The 17800-nt window shown below is 40.7% G+C and overlaps 1 protein-coding gene across 1 annotated transcript in view; it reads right to left on the reverse strand.

Annotated features, from left to right (window-relative positions):
* cntn3a.1 (contactin 3a, tandem duplicate 1) overlaps positions 1-17800 on the reverse strand; it is a 140684-nt gene that overhangs the window by 97435 nt on the left and 25449 nt on the right. The window contains exons 3-4 of the mRNA XM_079558591.1: positions 6751-6883; positions 419-594 (exon numbers count right to left, since the gene is read on the reverse strand). Of these exons, the coding sequence (XP_079414717.1) occupies positions 419-594; positions 6751-6883 (309 nt within the window). The remainder of the gene's footprint in view (positions 1-418; positions 595-6750; positions 6884-17800) is intronic.

The following is a 17800-nucleotide window of genomic DNA, read 5'->3' on the forward strand; positions in this document are numbered from 1 at the left end:
CTCAGCGCTCCAGATTCAGTGCCAAAGCAAATCACAGAATTCATAACTCATTGTACAGGCTCATTTGGAAAAGTCTCTATTGCCTTTCGTTACGTAAATATTCGCAAAAGTCGCCGGCGAGTTAATAACGTTGGTAACATTCTGGCTGACATTTCTCTGGGTGCCCACATTGGCTGAAATATTGGTATGAAGTTCAGTGATTTATACAAGGCTTACACCCAGTTTAGACTTCAAATTCAGATCTGTTTTACCTGGTGGTACTTGGTGTGAAAACCGTGGGAACCCCTGAGCTAAAATAATCGCAGCTTTTAGCGATTTGCTAAATACCATCTTCCAAATTGTCATTTCAGTCGTGATGACTCTTGTATTCGGGGGTCATTTTAACGTCTACGGACACAAAAGTGTAAAGAGAACTTACACGCAATGTGCAGACTGGACTCTCTGCTGACCACCGTGCCGAACGAGTTGGAGGCCAGACACTGGTAGATGCCCACGTCCTCGTCTTTGTTGAGGTGGTTGATGTGCAGGTTTCCTCCCATCAGAGAGTACCTCGAGCCAGGTCTGGGCAGGATGAACGAGTCGTTGAGCTTCCACCTATCAAGGCCGACGACACAAAGCATTCCTTGGGCTTAGAAAAGTTTCATTTAAATCACTTTTGAAGGTCCTATACGTATTTTAATTTACAGGTCTTACAGTCTACACTTGTACAAAAGGCTCTTCTCCCTCGTATGCGCTAAAGACCAGAGCAGTGGAGCAAAAATTAAAGTTGGAAATCGTTATTACTGATCAATTTGACCATAGACAGGATCAGTAGACAGTGAAGGTGTTTACACTTCAAAGGTCCTATATCATGCAAAATCAACTTTTGGGGCTTTTAACCATGTTGCTATGCTATTTCCTTATGGCTTCATTCACACATTTCTCAGTAATCCTCCTGAATCCTGCTCCGTCCTCTCCTGGTAAACGGCTGACATCAGAGTGGCACTTCCCCCTTCCAGGAATTGTCCAACGTCTGTAATGCAATGCCTTAAGGTCTGATTTTAATTTGTAAACAGCTTTTTCATTATTTCTGTTGTAAGAAAGAAATCAGAGAAAACAAACACTGGGCGTCCGAAGAAAAGTCATTTTTGCCCCAAAGTTTGGACACCTCCACCTGTTCTTTTTTTCTTACCTAACGATAATGACTTGACAAAAATTGGCTGCAAGAGGTGCAGGACTTTATTCAACCTTCCTAAAGAAGAGGCCACACGGCAGGAGTTGGAATTTATCTTTATGATTCAGCGACTATCAAGCAGAATATGTCGCTTTACCCATGGCGGCTTGGCGAACTTTGGCCTGAACCACAGTGGACTAACTCTGGATCAAAACCAGTGCGACTGGAGAGGCCAGAGCAGTAAGTAAATCAAAACGTGTGTTAGCCATTTATGAAGCTGTTTTGCATTATGTCAACTCCTGCATTGTGAATAGGGGACAATGATTAAATTTGGTGTCACGATTATCGTGGCCAAGAAAATTGTGATCAACGATATCATGATATATATCGGAGTTAAATGAATCCAAGCGTCTTGTCTTCTGGGTTGGAAGACAAAACAATATATCATATAAATGCCTATAGTTTACTTTCGAAAGGCTAAAATAGCATGATATAGATCCTTTAAAGAGGGGGTATTATGTTTTTTTTTAAATCACATAGCACTAGTCTATAGCACACTACAATGATGACGAAACCTTCTGTTGGTCTGTAAATGCAGTAAATTAGAATAACTGCCTTGTATAAAATTGCTCTCTCAAAACGGCTGTAGTGAATGTCTTGAAATAGGCCTCTGTCTCTTTAAGAACCTCTGACCCTTTCAGACACGCCCCCTCCACACGCTGTTTGTGGCATCAGTGGGGAGGGGGTTCTGCTGAGGGGCAGTGGTTGGTTACTCGGCTGGTGACGAAAGCTCGGAGGCGTCTCCAGGAGGTGGGGGCGTTCCTAGGAGGACTCAGGCAAACCTATCCCTAAAATGGCTGCCATCAGAGTGTTTACAGATTACTCAAAAATACGTGAATGTGCCAAGGCAACACTTCAGGCATGTTTTTAATGAGGGAATGACATAATAACATGATGTAAAGCTTGAAAAAGTCGATTTTGCATAATACCCCCCTTTTAAAACTAAAGAGAAGTGTGTTGTACAACCAAAGTTGGGCAAGTGAATTGAGTGTAGTTAAGGGAGACAAACATAACTTTATAGCATGCATAAAAGAGGCTCAAAAGAGCCCCCCCCCCCCCATCATTTGTACAAATAATTTTAATTAGAAAAGTTTGGGGAATTAATATTTTCCAACTTTGACAAACAGAACTGCAACAAAAAAAACCTGGCATCGACAAGATTAAGAATAGTATACTTTGATGTCTTTGTTGTCTAATGGTGGTGTGGTTCAATAGAAGAAAGTTTCATTTATAAGAATTGACTGCCGGTTGAAAGAAAAAGGAATTTATGCTTCTTTCATAAACTTGTGGCATGATGGGTCCCTTCTGGCTCGCTTCAAAATAAAAAAAATTGTCTTCCAAATCTATGTCATCAAAAAGTGTGATGTTTTGAAAATAATTTAGGACATAGACGGATAGATAATGGCGCAAAACACAGTGAAAGCAGCACAACAAGAGAGCAGTGTTTAGAGGGAACTAAAAAAGAATGAACTTTCTTGAACAATGAAAAAGCATTGGATAAAGCCGATTTCCCACATGCCGTTGTCAACAAGAGATATTTTCCATCACAAACACAAACAATAATTTTGCTGCTGTATTGTCCACTTAGCCATTACATGCCATAATAATATGCATACGCTATTTCTCACCATTATTGTTGCAGAAGTAGTTTGTGAATGAACTAACTCTTGCATGTTGGAAGTGTTATTTGTAATGAATATCTTTATTTTGAATGTTTTAGACATTTTATTGTGTTAATATGTTTTACTCTGTAATCTCTTTTACATAAATGTATATTATATATCTTATTTCAAAATAGATTCACGGGGCTAAATTGAGCAATAGTTTGTTATAAAGTGGAGTTAGAAGGGAATGGTGTGAAAGCTTTACAAAATACACACCACTAATATTTCAGTCTTGATTACACTTTTGAATAAAATGTACCTAAACTTGTGAATTGTCCTACTCAATTCACATTTTTTGTATTTAGCACTGAAGTAAGATGACCTAGTAGCGTGTCTTAATAATGCATTTGTGGGGGAAAACAAACAAATAACCTCGTAAGTATAGTGCAGGACTGGAACTGGCAATGATTGTCCTTGAGCGTGCAAAAAAAAAAAAAAAAAAAAATCTTGGAATTAAGGAGTTTACTCAAAGGACGGAGCAGTGGCATTGACAAACCCCCAAAGTCTATTTGCAGGTAATATGAGGATACAACGCATTTGCATTGGAAAAAATAAGCCCTTGAGAGATTGATTTTTCAAAGCAACTTCTGAAGTGGAACAAGTTAAAGACACAACAACTGCTGAATAGTTTTTTATTGAAATATTAATGAGGAAATACATGATTATTGTTTGCCTCATGACAAAATGGCAAAGTGGGATCCCCCGTAACGTCACTGTTATGCTTTCGAATGGGAAGTGCGTGCATGTGTGTGTGCGTGTGTGTGTGTGTGTGTGTGTGTGTGTGTGTGTGTGTGCGTGTGTGGGGGGGGGGGGGGGTGAAACATGCAGCCAAGCAGTGCCCAACAGCAGATTGCTTGATTAGATTGATTTAGTGATTTGCTGTCGGGGCTGGAGCGGACCCAGCAGTGCAGATGAGGGTGACAATGTGAAGTGGCCATTTCTTTCTGTGCTTGGATATATATATATATATATATATATATATATATATATATATATATATATATATATATATATATATATATATATATATACACGCCGCTCAGAGAGTCTTATTCATTTGTCCTCTGTGTCCCTGAAACACACAATGTTCTCCACAGTCAAGAGCTCCTCAGCCTGTACTGCCCCGCACTTGCATTGACCAAGAATTCAAACGCACAATGCATCACAACAGACATTACTATTGATCAAAGGAACACGTATACGGAATACAACAATATATTAACATGCAAATACGATTTCATTTTTATACATTTCCCATATACATATTGACATTGACATTAGAAATAAAATGGAAACTTCATGTCTTGAAGAGCCTTGAGGAGCTGAGAGCGGTTGAGCTGAGGTTTATTTTTTTAATTAATGACAATTTGTTTAATTTTTATTTAAATCGTGGACTGGCATGGGTTTAGTCGAGTTGAGGATGTTTCGCTTCTATACACAGAAGCTTCTTCTTAGCCCTTGTGGTTAGAATGAGACACTGGAAAGCAAGCAAGAGCAGACTCATTCAATTAGCAAGTTTTTGTCATCCTCTTCCACTCAGCCAATGGGCCGGGATGATCCATTTGCATTAACAAAAGAGGGTCGTTCACCTGATCTCAATGGCTAGAATTTTAACTTGTTCAAAAAAGTGTGGTTAGTGGCTTTCAGATGGAGGTGCAAAGCCGACTGTTGACCACTGTTCTCGTGCAATGCTGGGCCATTCTTTTGAAGAGAGGCTGCTTGGTTTCCCCCGTGCACTGCTCACCATACTCGTTTGTCCTTAGGATGGACTTACTTTAGTCTGAGAGTGTTGACTGGCTTCAAATAAACTGGGATTTTCGGTTGTCTGAAGATCCTTTGTAATTTCTCTCCCACCACTGCTACATAGGGGACATGCTGTTCTTCTTTAGACTTTCCTTCTGTCATTGTTCTTGCCCTAGCTCTGCTCTGTAACGTCCTAATCACTCCTAACTTGCGATTAGCCCAGTCCAGTCGACGATTTAAGCTTCACGACGGTGAATACTCCCTGGACGAATGAGGGCCTTCACAAACTTTATTGTTTATTGAAATGTCTATCTCCTGAACCTTAGGAAGCCATTTTTTCATGCTTTTAATATTTGAAATGGACGTCAGGGAGGAAAATCAATATGATATACCATACTAATATTTGAGCCAAGAAAAGCTCGAGTTTGGGCCAATGTAGGGAATCTCAGGCTCCTAACTGTCTAGTCTACCAGCAAATAAATCTGTCAATCACTGAGCAAACTTGCCCCTGCTTTATACATTGAGTCACCCTTTCTCACAACAGTGCACTTAAACTTCCATCATCATTTGTCCCTTTACTGACCCCTTGTGGCTACCCACCCCGCGCGACATAATCTCCTTGATGGCGGTAATGACGGTAAATTTACTCCGAAATGAAGCAAGGCACTCTCTCTGAACTTGAAAGGTCACATCTACGAGCGGGCCTGAATTCATAAACACTTTCACGCTCCGAACCAGCGGGCGATGCAGGCAGGAAGTGCACCGGCGGACTGATAAGTATTCCAGTCGATCCGAGTGATAAAATCTCGTACATTTATTTCAATTTGTGCCCATTAGCCATAACACTGAGGATCTTCAAGCTACATTAAAGCCTGCATACGCTGATATTATGAGGGATCGTCTCGACCTATTACACATTAAATACTCGGCTTTGCAAACTGAAATTTAATTACAGTGACAGGAGCGCCCCGGCAAATAAGGCCACACCTTTGAGGAATTAACAATTAATGGTTTATGCGTCGGTTGCACTTTAACGCAAATCACTGTGAGCCATTTGTTATTGTTTGCCAGCGTTTTGGGCAACAGAGCAGCTATTCGTTTTAAAAATACACACGGTCGAGCGAAGTGCTTTTTTTTTTTTTGTCCTACGCCAATAATCGCGGATGTCATTTAGAACCGCAGCTGCTAACTGTATCTAGTTTGCGTTGCGGGCTAATGTAATCAAATACATCTCCCATATTGCATGCTTTTTGTCATTTACTCAGCGCCGGAGATATCAGAGCGGGCCCATTGCATTGTGGGTCATCTGATACGCCCGCCGGTCAGTGGTGCGGACGACAGGAAGCTCTCAAAGAGATCTCTACAGCAAATCGATGCCCACCACACAATGCAAATACGGCGTTTAAACCAAAGCCAATTCATTTATCTTTCTCAAATGAACCATGACTGACAGAGACGCTAAGCACCGCAGGCAGTGAGCATCAGAGAGATAGAGAGTCTTTAAATTGCTCTTAATAACACAGCGCTTTTCGTGAATTTGTTACACTTTCGGAGGCAATTTGGGCCTTATTATCGCCTTAAATAGGCCAAACTAACCATTTTACTTGGATGCCGATCTGTATCTTTTGCAACAGACACAATGTTTATGTATTTGGACTGAGCAGTGGTGTGTGGCCACTTGTGGTTGGATTCATTTGCAAATTGCCAAAGCTTTCACGCAAATACAGCAAAGTTACTTTTTCAGTCTGTGCTTAGAATCCCTATGAAATGTAGTAATCAGTTTCCAATTGTTTGAAATGATTTCCCGTATATTATAGTGGTTTTCAAACTGTGGTATGAGTACAACCGTTAGTAATCTGACTGCCTCTGGTGCTACTCAGGGTCCTTCTCGGTTTTGGTAAGACTAACTTCAATACACATTTTGTATTTACTCTGTCCTTGTTTAGAGCTTCTGTACTTTAGTTATTGTTCAGTCATATTTTGTTTGGTTAAATCTGTGTCATGTTACTTGGTACGAACCGTTTCCTGAGGGTCACAGGACCCATGAAAGTTTGTATGGTGCTTTCTGGACATGTGGCTTCTTAAAAGGGCATTGTTAAAAACAAAGTGTCAGTAATTGTAATGCGTTACCTGTAAATGGGTGAGGGGTGTCCTTGGGCCTCACAGCTGAACACCACCTCCCTCTGGTCCTCTCCAGACTTCAGCGGGAACACCACACTGCCCGGCTGCTTTGTAAACACCGGCCGAAGGAGCACGGCACTCCCTAGAGCAAGAACAAGAAACCACACAATATGAAAAGTGTTGCAATTTTAAATGAACAATGCTCGTGGACCCATTGTTTGTGCAATTTCCACAAAACATATACCACAATATCACAATAAATATCAACCCATAATAGAATATAATTTCATACATATAGAAATGCAGATTGTGCTGCTAATCATGGCAACGTGTTAACAAGCGACAACCTCCCTCTCTCTTGGTACAGCAGAGTCCATAATGGTCCTGAGCTGCTCGCTTATGAGCTAAAGACATTTGACACCAACACATTTGTTCTTCTGAAACACTGAAGAGGCACCGAGAGCTCCCCACACCTGCAGCACAGTGGAGGCGTCACAAGAGGAGCGACAGGAAACCAAAAAGGGATAAACGAGGAGGTATCCGGGCAAGACTCACAGCTAAGCCACACATGCCTTCTGACTCTACTGTTTTTCTGGCTAATGGACGCTCACTGGAAAATAAAACAGATTAACAGCTAAGCTCATCCCAGAAAAGACTGTTGTGGAGCGGAGGGAGCTGCAGGAGGAAGAGGAATGAGGATGTGGAGCTGAACAGTGCAGGACACCACGCTCTGAAACAGGGACAAACCCAGGAGGCGGTGCACCGTTTCAGAGGATCAGAGGAGACTGAAGGCAGCTAGCCAGGTTGTACAATAAAGCACTTATACTTACTTAAAAAACTGCAAAAAATTCAGGGACTTCGGCCTAACAATAAAACAATTGAGATTGAGACTTCGTACTGGAATCATCAAATGAAACCAATTAGTCTCCCCCCAACATGGCGATCTCCGTGGTAATTTGAATATACAAGATTCCACCCCCAACACTATAGCTGCGATATGCACCAGCAGGGCATCTTTCTACACCTGCTGGAAAGGGGGATTTACATAGAAGGGTAGAAAGGATTATAGAGCCTCAGGTACGGCTTTGTAAATCTCTGGATCTTTTGGTCATATAAGCGTGGCCCATGAGCATGTTTTATATTCGCCATAAAAAGTTTCCGGATCCCCGAGGTGCCGCGTAATAGCTTGGTAACCTTCATAAAAGTTTAATGCAAACATGTGACGGAGCGGGCCAGCCGCAGAGCCTCAACACAATTTCATCTAAATTCCAACTTATCTCCGACCCTTCCCAAGAGATATCATTCAATAAGGAAGACAAAATCGAATGCCACGGCAAATGCTAAGAGTAATATAGTCTTGTTGACATAAGCCCTTCTTCCATGAGCCCATCACAATGCTGCCCTTTGCGTCTAACCAGAAAAGGCGGGATGTTTTTCCAAAGTTTGAAAAAGTTTTGGGAAGATGTTTTTATTTATTGATGTATTTATTTATTTATTGGGGGAACGAGGGGGTCTGGAAAGATGTATTTCCAACTGCAGTATTAAGAATCAAAAATAATTCATGGGAAGTTTCCGATCTTGCATGAATATTTTCTATCATCTCTTCCTTTTGCTTTATACATTAATCTGATTCATGTGCTATGATCTGTTTTGAAAAACGTCCATGATTAGGAACCTGCTAAACCTCTTAACCCCCGCCTTAACCGAGCACATTTGCTCCGGTTTGGCATTACCCAAATCTAAAAGCTTAAAAAAAACATCAAAAGCACGACAGAAAAGTGACAAAACCGAGATGAAAATGTATCACCAAAGCAACAAAAACGTGCCCGAAAAGCAATGAAAGAGCAACAAAAAATATGACCAAAAACGTGACCAAAAACATGAAAAAAAGGCATGAAAAAGTGACAACAAAGTGACAAAAGAGTGACAATAACGTGCCGGAACAAAAGAGCCTCAAAAACGCAACAAAAATCCGAAAGAAATCCGAAAGAAAAGTGACGAAAGCATCATGAAAATACAGCAAAAAACTTTTGTAGAGGCATTTTAGCTTTTAGATTTGGGAAAAGCTGAACTGGAGAAAATGCCCTCGGTTCAGGTGAAGAGGTTATTTTTCGGGAGGTAACATTGGTCTTTTTACCACATAACTGTGTTTAATTTTATCATGGCAAATTACTAAATAAAAAAGTGGTAACATGTCTTAACCCAGACAATTATTCTCAGATAAAGATCAGGAGGATAAGACTCAGGAATGACCTCTTAAATACCACGGAGTCTCCAGCCTGTGGTTCTGTTAATTCCTTGTCATGAGATGTGTCCTGTTTGCCCTGTTTACGTAACCAAACATACGCAGGCCTGTTGATGTTAATTCACTGACCAACAACATGAATCAGGAGCCAAGCAGCTGGGGCATGAAATGACAATTAAATGTGCAACGCTTTGGATAAAGCAAACAGGGGCATTGGATAAATACACAAGAAAGCACAGGCGTTTCGGATGATGATAATGTTTAAAAATGACACTGCAAAAGTTCTACGCAGCTTTTTTGTTTGTTTCTTGTCATTGAGGATACTTGAAATAGTCATTCTATTTTCGACATGTAAGTCTAATGACCACTTTTACTTCTTCTTGGTGGGAAACTTTTGTACCCCTGAGACCTTACAATAAACGGGTTAATAAAAAGTTATAGTATTCACAATGTCCTGTCACTGTGGTGCCTCTGGTTTGGCTGGAGCGGTTTACTCATCTGTTCTTGACACATGTTTCAAAGACACATTGTGCTCTGAGGGACACACAGTGATAGTCAGAGATTAAACCAGGACATGCCACTGCCAATGTACAACAGTGACTTTGACAAAGTATTAACAAGGATTTGTAATATTTTTAATGAGAAGAACAGACAACAATAATATTAATGTGGCTCACAATGCCTCAGATATGTGTTTTGGAGGAGGATCAAATCCACGACCTGTCAGACTACATTTCAAAGGAAGAATTTAAATTAGAAATGGGAATGACCTAAACCGAAGTGGGAAAGTTAAGTGACAGTAAAACACAAACATGTATTGAAAAGGTGAAATTATGTCCAAATATTTATCACAAACTTACATGATCAACAGTACGATAGTTGTGTGAAAGAAGACTTTTCCAAAGCCCTTGTTCTCCAAGGGGGATTATGAATGGATTCCTGAACAGAACTCATTAAAAAAAAAATATGACTTCACTTTTGGGATCTCTGTCTCAAATTTCTCCAGAAAACATATGCAATAAACTCACAGGGCTAGATCTTCCGCCTGGCGCAAGGACAGCACTACTCCAAATGCAATGGTCATCTTCCATGGCCGCAGTTGTTGCGCCACTGGCGAGAGGACGTCGATTATAAAAAGAGAAGACGCTGCCTTGTGTTCTTCCTGAAGCATTAGAGGCACTCACAGGTCAAACTAAAAACTTTATTTATACTCTTAAACGTTAAACGTTGTCCATGTCCAGTGTCCCAATAGACAGAGATGTAGCCTACCGTCGGTCCAGGAGTCTGGTTGGGGGAAAAAGGCTGTTCGACATAACGTCGCCATTGGCCATGGGTGTTTCTCCGGGCCATGTACTTCCCACTTAAATGCGCAAGCTCAGGAGCTTCAAGATATCACAGAGCGCCCCTACTAAGACCACTATAGTCTGCACTTAGAAACACAAGATCGGGCTCACAAATTGTTATACTGCTCCACTTTTTTGGCAAAAGAAATCCATTACAGCAGGGTAGCTGATTTGGCAAATCATTTTCTCTATAGTCTATAGATCACAATTCCAATGTTATCATGACAGGCTGACCAACAGGAGACGCAAAGTAAAAAACAAAGTAAATTCCGGTATAGAGCAGCTTTTAGTTACAGAAAAGCACTAAATCACGATATAACAAACCATTCAGTGATCATAATTTGATGTATCTCACCCACCTATCACCCTTCAGAAACCTGAAAGCATCTAGTTCTGCTGTCAGTATTCCATGTATTTCGAACTAGAACAAGGCATATATGAAAGCTGTAATATGCTATGAATCCCCTGAGCTACAACAAAAATCAAGGAGAAACTCCAAAAGGGCATCATCATAAAGAGTAGCTTGTCTTTTGTGACATGTCACACACTGTTAATTACAGAGTACGGCAGCGACAGCGCATCCTACAGGGTCTATTATTCCACAGGTGACCCACGGGGCAGTCGTCCCTTTAGCGAAATAAACACAGCTTTCTGTCAATGGCGGGGGAATTCATTTGGATATTTTAGAATGCATTTGCATTAGAAACTATTGTGTAGATTTCTTGAGGCAGGTATTTTTTCAGAGTCTCCGGAGGCGTGGAGAAAACAGGTTTATCTTGCTCAAAATAACTTCCTGAGAGGGAGGAGATGTTTGACAGGGGACCTTGGGCATGGATTGTTCCTCTCCACAAGGGTAGCGCTCGGAATAAGAGGCCGACTAATTATAATCTTTGTTAGATGAAGCGTGTCCCTCGAAGCAAGCAGAGAAACATGATTGATTACTGCAACTGTTCCCATTCAGACAATATGTGACGATGACTATACTATACGGAAAACAACAGACGAGACACGAGACGCTGCCCTTTAGTAATTGATGAATGGGTTTTCCAGCTGTAAACTGCACCTATGGCCATTGAGAAATCTAGCACTTTTAAACTCGCATTTCGAAGATCTTCAAAACTCCATGTGTTTGGAAAGTGGCTCTTCATGAAATTGTTAAATTAGACAGATCTCTGAAAAGACAGGGATTTGCTTTAGAAGTAGGAACATAATGCAGTGATTTCAAATATCTGAGAAGAAATGCCTGAGTGGATTTGATCAAATGAAAAGAATGCTTTGTAAGCGTTCTCCCATAGTAACATAAGCACATTTGAGTGAGCACAAATGAACGAAACACTGTCATGTGCATAAAGCTCCCCAAATGCTGTCTGGAGTTGGTGGATGTGTCATTTTACAGAACACATGGACGGGCATCTACTCTCTGATGCATTCAGTCACGGGTAGAAAATTAGAATTACAAGTTCTTCCTACAAATGTGTGTCTTGTTTCAATCAATTGACTTTTTGGCGCAAGATTCCTTGCTACTTCCAAAAGAAACCACTTGATATTTTCAGTTATTATTCAGATTTAAAAAAAAACATCATGGACACTACTGCTTGTTGATTAATGGTCAAAGCAATGTCGTATAATTATTATATCTTTGAAAAAATGTGATTTATATCTTGATCACTCACAACTGAACGCCCTCTTTTACATTACATCCCGTCCAGATAATACCAAATAGGGACCGAAAACACTGCTAAGCATTTTAATGTGTGATAAAGGATACACGGCTCACTTTACATGTTGGTCCTCACACTCCCTGTTGCAGTTTTAACTACAACAGCAGAATGCTTAATGGAAATCCCAACACCCACTATCCACATATCGGCAGAACATTTTAGCATAAATCCAGTGTGAGATTCACCCTTAATCAATCCCATGGGGCTGCCACGGATAAACATGGTAATAATAATTCATGAATATAAAAAATGATCATATTGGACATCAAGAGTTGTTTAGTTAATTCGATGAAATGAATGCAAGAGCTGGTGATTTCTTTGGCAGCGCTATGGCAACAGTAGTGGTTATGTTGGTGATAAGTGTCGGAATAATGAGCGGGGAATGAGATCCGGGGGCTTCGCCTGGGGGCTGGGTTCAAACTGATGCAAAAGCCACGAAACAAGCAGTGCACAGGGAGGTGATGTACGCGGCGGTAGGCAATACTGAATCATGACTAACACGGCTTCATGGTTATCAAACAGAGAAATGACGGTGGGCGCTGTTTAACCATGGAGTTTGAATTTTTATTTACAATGGATTTTAGGGAGGGTTAAAAGAACATTTTGAGTGAATTAATAGAAATTTAAGTTGTGCCTTTCTGTCCATGGGTCATGTTCAGAGTTGGTCATTAACAAAGTATATTTACTTACTGTACTGTACTGTACTGTACTGTACTGTACTGAAGTAGACTTTTTAAGGATCTATAATCGCTTACTTTACTTGAAAGTATTTTTGTTGAGTTCTTATTCCTTTCTCCACTACAAGAAAGATAAATATAATACCTTCTCAACATTTTGCTCTAAAATAAAACATACATTTGCTCATGTTTTTGTTCATCGCAAAAGCTTAATAATGCACATTCTTTGAAGAGTAGGTGGCGCTGTGGAGATGTGGAGTCAAATGCCACTGACCCACAGGAAGAAAGTTTGTCCCCACTGCGCAGCGGCTAGTCCTGCTGGGGTTCATTATTATTGCTGTCCCGACCAAATAAACCAAGAAAAACATTTCAGGCTCAATTTTTGTGTTCTTACAACCATCCGAGTATTTTTCACAGCAAATACGCCAGTACTTTCACATATAAGTCATCATTTGACAGGGCAATTTTTACTTTTAATGGAGCAATATTTGACCAGTAGTATCTACTTTTACTCAAGGAATAAAATGATTGAAATGAAAAAGTACTTCCACCACTGGTTGTAAACGCAGGCTCTGTGCACATGATTTTAGTTTCTAAAACACATTTATAAAAACAGATGTATCTTTCGGTGAAGTGTTTACATAACATTTTTAACCTGTCTTGAGTTATTAGCGGTCATCTGCATGTTTTCTGCCACTTACTGTTTAAATACTACGTTCTTAATTAAATTTAAAACAACTATACGACAGCTAACCTTATTGAAAAACAATTTGAAAACATCTTTATTTGTTTATTTTAAAACATCATTTAGTCTTTTAATGTTATATTGTATTTAAAGCAGGCTAACATAAGAACAGAGTCATTACCAACAGAAAGTTAGAAAGTTAACGCACTGAGCCTATTGTAAACAAAGGCTCTCAAGCCATCGCCTGATTCACCTCTCACCTCGAGAGGCTTCGTCAGCAACTCCCATTTACTTCAGAGGTGAGAGGTGAACCATCCTCGATGCTAATACACTGCGTTCCAAATTATTATGCAAATGACATTTTTCTAAGATTTTCTAAATTGTCAACTCAAATGAGAGTCAGCATATTTTTTAAGTCTTTAACTGGTAGAGGATCATTTAAATGTGGTGGAAAAAATTTCTTAGTGATAACAGTATTTTTTTCAAAAATAAATATAGTAAAAACCTCAAAATCCACTGTTCCAAGTTATTATGCAACTCATAGTTTCAATACATTTTAAAGCTCGTAATTAACTGAAAATGGTCATTTGTTGTATTTGTAGCATTAGGAGGTCCTATTTACTGAAATCAAAAGCTATTTCAATCAAAAAAATATTAACAGGTCAAGTTATATTTTAACATAGGAGCCCTTGTGTGACCGCAGCTTCAAAATTCTTAAATCCATTAAACTTGTGAGTTTTTGGACAGTTTCTGCTTGGATTTCTTTGCAGGATGTTAGAATAGCCTCCCAGAGCTGCTGTTTGGATGAAAACTGCCTCCCACCCTCATAGAAGTTTTTTTTGTTGAGGCTCCAAAGGTTCTCAACAGGGTTGAGGTCAGGGGAGGAGGGGGTCCACATCATGAGTTTCTCTCCTTTTCTGCCCATAGCAGCCAGTGATGCAGAGGGATTCTTTGCAGTATGATATGGTGCGTTGTCATGCATGAAGAGGATTTTGTTCGGGAAAGCACGGCTCTTCTTTTTGTAGCATAGAAGACAGTGGTCAGTCAGAAACTCCACATATTTTTCAAAGGTCATTTTCACACCTTCAGGGAGCCTAAAAGGGCCTAAAGGGGCCGACCAGTTCTCTCCCCATGATTCTGGCCCAAAACATGACTCCGCCACCTCTTTACTGACGTCACAGCCTTGTTGGGAAATTGTGGTCATTCACCAACCATTCACTACTCCATTGATCTGACCATCCAGGGTCACACGGCCTCATCAGTGAACAAGACTGTTTGAAAATGAGTCCTCATGTATTTCTGAGCCACTGCAGCCGTTTCTGCTTCAGCTTCAATTAACAGTTTAGGGGAGGCCCGGATATAAGGTTTATGCACAACTGCAGCCTCTGGAGGGTCCTACACCTTGATGTTTGGGACACTCCAGAGGCACCAGCAGCTTCAAATACCTGTATGCTGCTTTGTAGCATCTGTTCTCATAATCTGATGTGTTTGTCTGGCAGAAACCGTCCATATTGTGCCTTTATCGGCACAAAACGGAGTGTGCTCTGAATCATCCACAAATCTCTTATCTGTATGATGATTAAGCTTAATCTTTCATGAAATATCGAAGGTTTTCATACCTAGACCAAGGCATTCAACTATTTCACACTTTTCATCAGCAGAAAGTCCCTTTTTCTTTACCATATTGCTTGAAAATGATGATCTGCTTAATAAAGTGGAACACCCTTTTTCAGTAGTTTTTCCCTTAACTGGGCTTAACCTGACAACTAATAATCCCAGGTCTCTGAGATTAATGTCAGTGATTCATAGAGCCCCAAGACACGATACCATCCATGAGTTTCATTATTATTGTTTTTTTTTTTACCTTTTTGACACAAAAATCCAATTTGCATAATAATTTGGAACGCAGTGTACCAACCCAATACAATTACTGAGCAGCCGTAACCAAGTTAATCGAGTTAATCAAACTCAATTACAATTCTTTTTTTTTATTTTATTTTTTACAATGAACGCTCTCTCTCTCTCTCTCTCTCTCTCTCTCTCTCTCTCTCTCTCTCTCTCTCTCTCTCTCTCTCTCTCTCTCTCTCTCTCTCTCTCTCTCTCTCTCTCTCTCTCTCATTCTCTCTCATTCTCTCTCTCTCTCTCTCTCTCTCTCTCTCTCTCTCTCATTCTCTCTCTCTCACTTTCCTTTATCGTGGAACCTAAAAGGTTTGACACGTTTTACTCCCCGACATCTGAAGTGAATATTTTCAGAGATGGAGCACACTTTAAACCAACATTTGAGATTCAGAAAAAGATGACAGTGGACCAGGACACATCCATCTGCCGGCAGGTCCAGCTGTGACAGAGCAATGAAAGCAGAAGTGATGAAAAAGCGCCTGGATTTAGCGGCGGCTGACTGCGGGGCCGAGATGGAGGTCATTATAAAAAGGCTCTTTAAAGAAACCACGCGCAACCCTCGCATTTGTCACTCACTGCCAGATGGTGATGCGTGCACCGCTGTACGGACGCTCCTCAGACAACACAAGACTCAGCATCGCAGCTAAGAGCGGGGCAGGGGGAGCTGTTTGGGGCCTGAAATAAAAACTAATCTTAAATTCAATACTAGCTGACAGCAAATGAATTCCTCCAGCTTACCTCAGCATGAATAAACGGGCGCAGGGGGAGCGGGCTGTGGGGGAGGCACTGGCCGTTTGTGGGGTCCCAAATCCATTCGTTTCAGCTCAGGGTTTTATGCATCAAATAAAAAAAAGCCAATCTTGCTTTTTGAAGTGTCTCTCCCCCCCTGTCCGGGCCGATAAGGTGAACTTTTAAGGTCCTCCATTCAGGGCAGGCAAATGGCAACCACAGGGAGGGTGGTGGGTGTTGAGGGCAAGCTATTGGATTTGATCACATCTCAGCCATGTGCTATATTTGTATAATCCAATCTGGATGGGATATTTACTATTCATGTTGGTGATTTATATGGGACTATAGGGTGCCAACACTATCTGCTTTGGGCATTAACCCTGTAACACCTTGGACAATGGATAGTTCATCACAAGGGCTGGCCAAAAATTACAGAAGCAATGCTGGATTTGCACACTTATGAGACACTGCATTTGCAAGTACAAGACTTTCATACCATTGGTTTATGTATTAATTGATGGAGTGAGTCACACATTTTATACAAGAGAGTGACTTAATGGTAAGTTTTGTGGATCGACAAACATCTGGATACAATTTCTGAAGGTAAAGGTGTAGGCAAGGTAAAGCACTTTTTTACCTTACCTCTTTTCTGTTCATTATATAAAGCAGTACTAAGTAACTTGTTTGCCTTAATAAATCCTTTCCGTAGTTCCTCTGGGGGTAACACAAGTGTTAATGGGATGATTGGGGGGTCTTTCATCTCCCCTGGTGTATCTGGTCATCTCCCCTGGTGTATCTGGCCACCGGGAGCCACCAATACACACTATTGGAATCACGAAGAAGAAGCCAGTAGGCTAACGGGCAAAGCTAACTGTGGGCTAGCACCCCTTAAACAATATTTACAACCAGGTTTGAGTGAAAAAGATGATCTCCATTGTCCCTTTGTCTTTTCTGTCAGTGTAGTATTAATCTCACGGACAATTAATGAGTTAAAAAAAAACGCAACTTGCTACGACACCTGCAATGATGTTTATGGCCTCTAGGGGCATGAGTTATTAAGTTGTGCTTTAAAGTTAGGATGGCTTTTTGTTGTTTCCGTATTACTGTGTAGGGAAAATTGTCCTCTGCATTTGACCAATTCTTCAACAAGGGACTAACTGTCATAAGCACTGGGCAGCTGCACATTGCTTACCTTTTCATAATGCAGATTTACCAGTTCTAAATTCTACATACCATGACCACAAACATGTGACCTTTTTTTCTTCTTACCATAAATCAGCTGGCTTCAGTCACATTACAGTTCTATTGCCGAGGCTCAATAGGAAACATTTGGGCCAAACCTCCTGATGAATGACGCTGTACCGTAGCGTTGGGTTAATTGGTCACATTGCCATCGATGGAGCAGAGGATGGTGGCCGACATCTGAAACTAATATCCCAGCATGTCACACCGTTTCGCAGTTAATCAAAGCGGTTACATCTGAAATTCAATAACCCCACTTGTAGCCGGGGGATCGGGTGGCACGTACGCAGGGGAAACACGCGCAATTGATTAAATCTGACTCTATACGTGGAAATGGTAAATTAAAGCCATTTTTTGTCTCTGCTCCTCTTATGTCTACATAAACCTCCATTTTTCATCAGATTGTGCAATAATAACCCCAAACCGCTGGCTTCTCTAGTGTGGTTAACAGGTTATTTGTTACGCATACCTGCTTGCTGTGGTACACAATAATGGAAACATTCATCATACTATACAGT

This window comes from Gobius niger, assembly GCF_951799975.1.
Source record: "Gobius niger genome assembly, chromosome: 6".
NCBI lineage: Eukaryota > Metazoa > Chordata > Actinopteri > Gobiiformes > Gobiidae > Gobius > Gobius niger.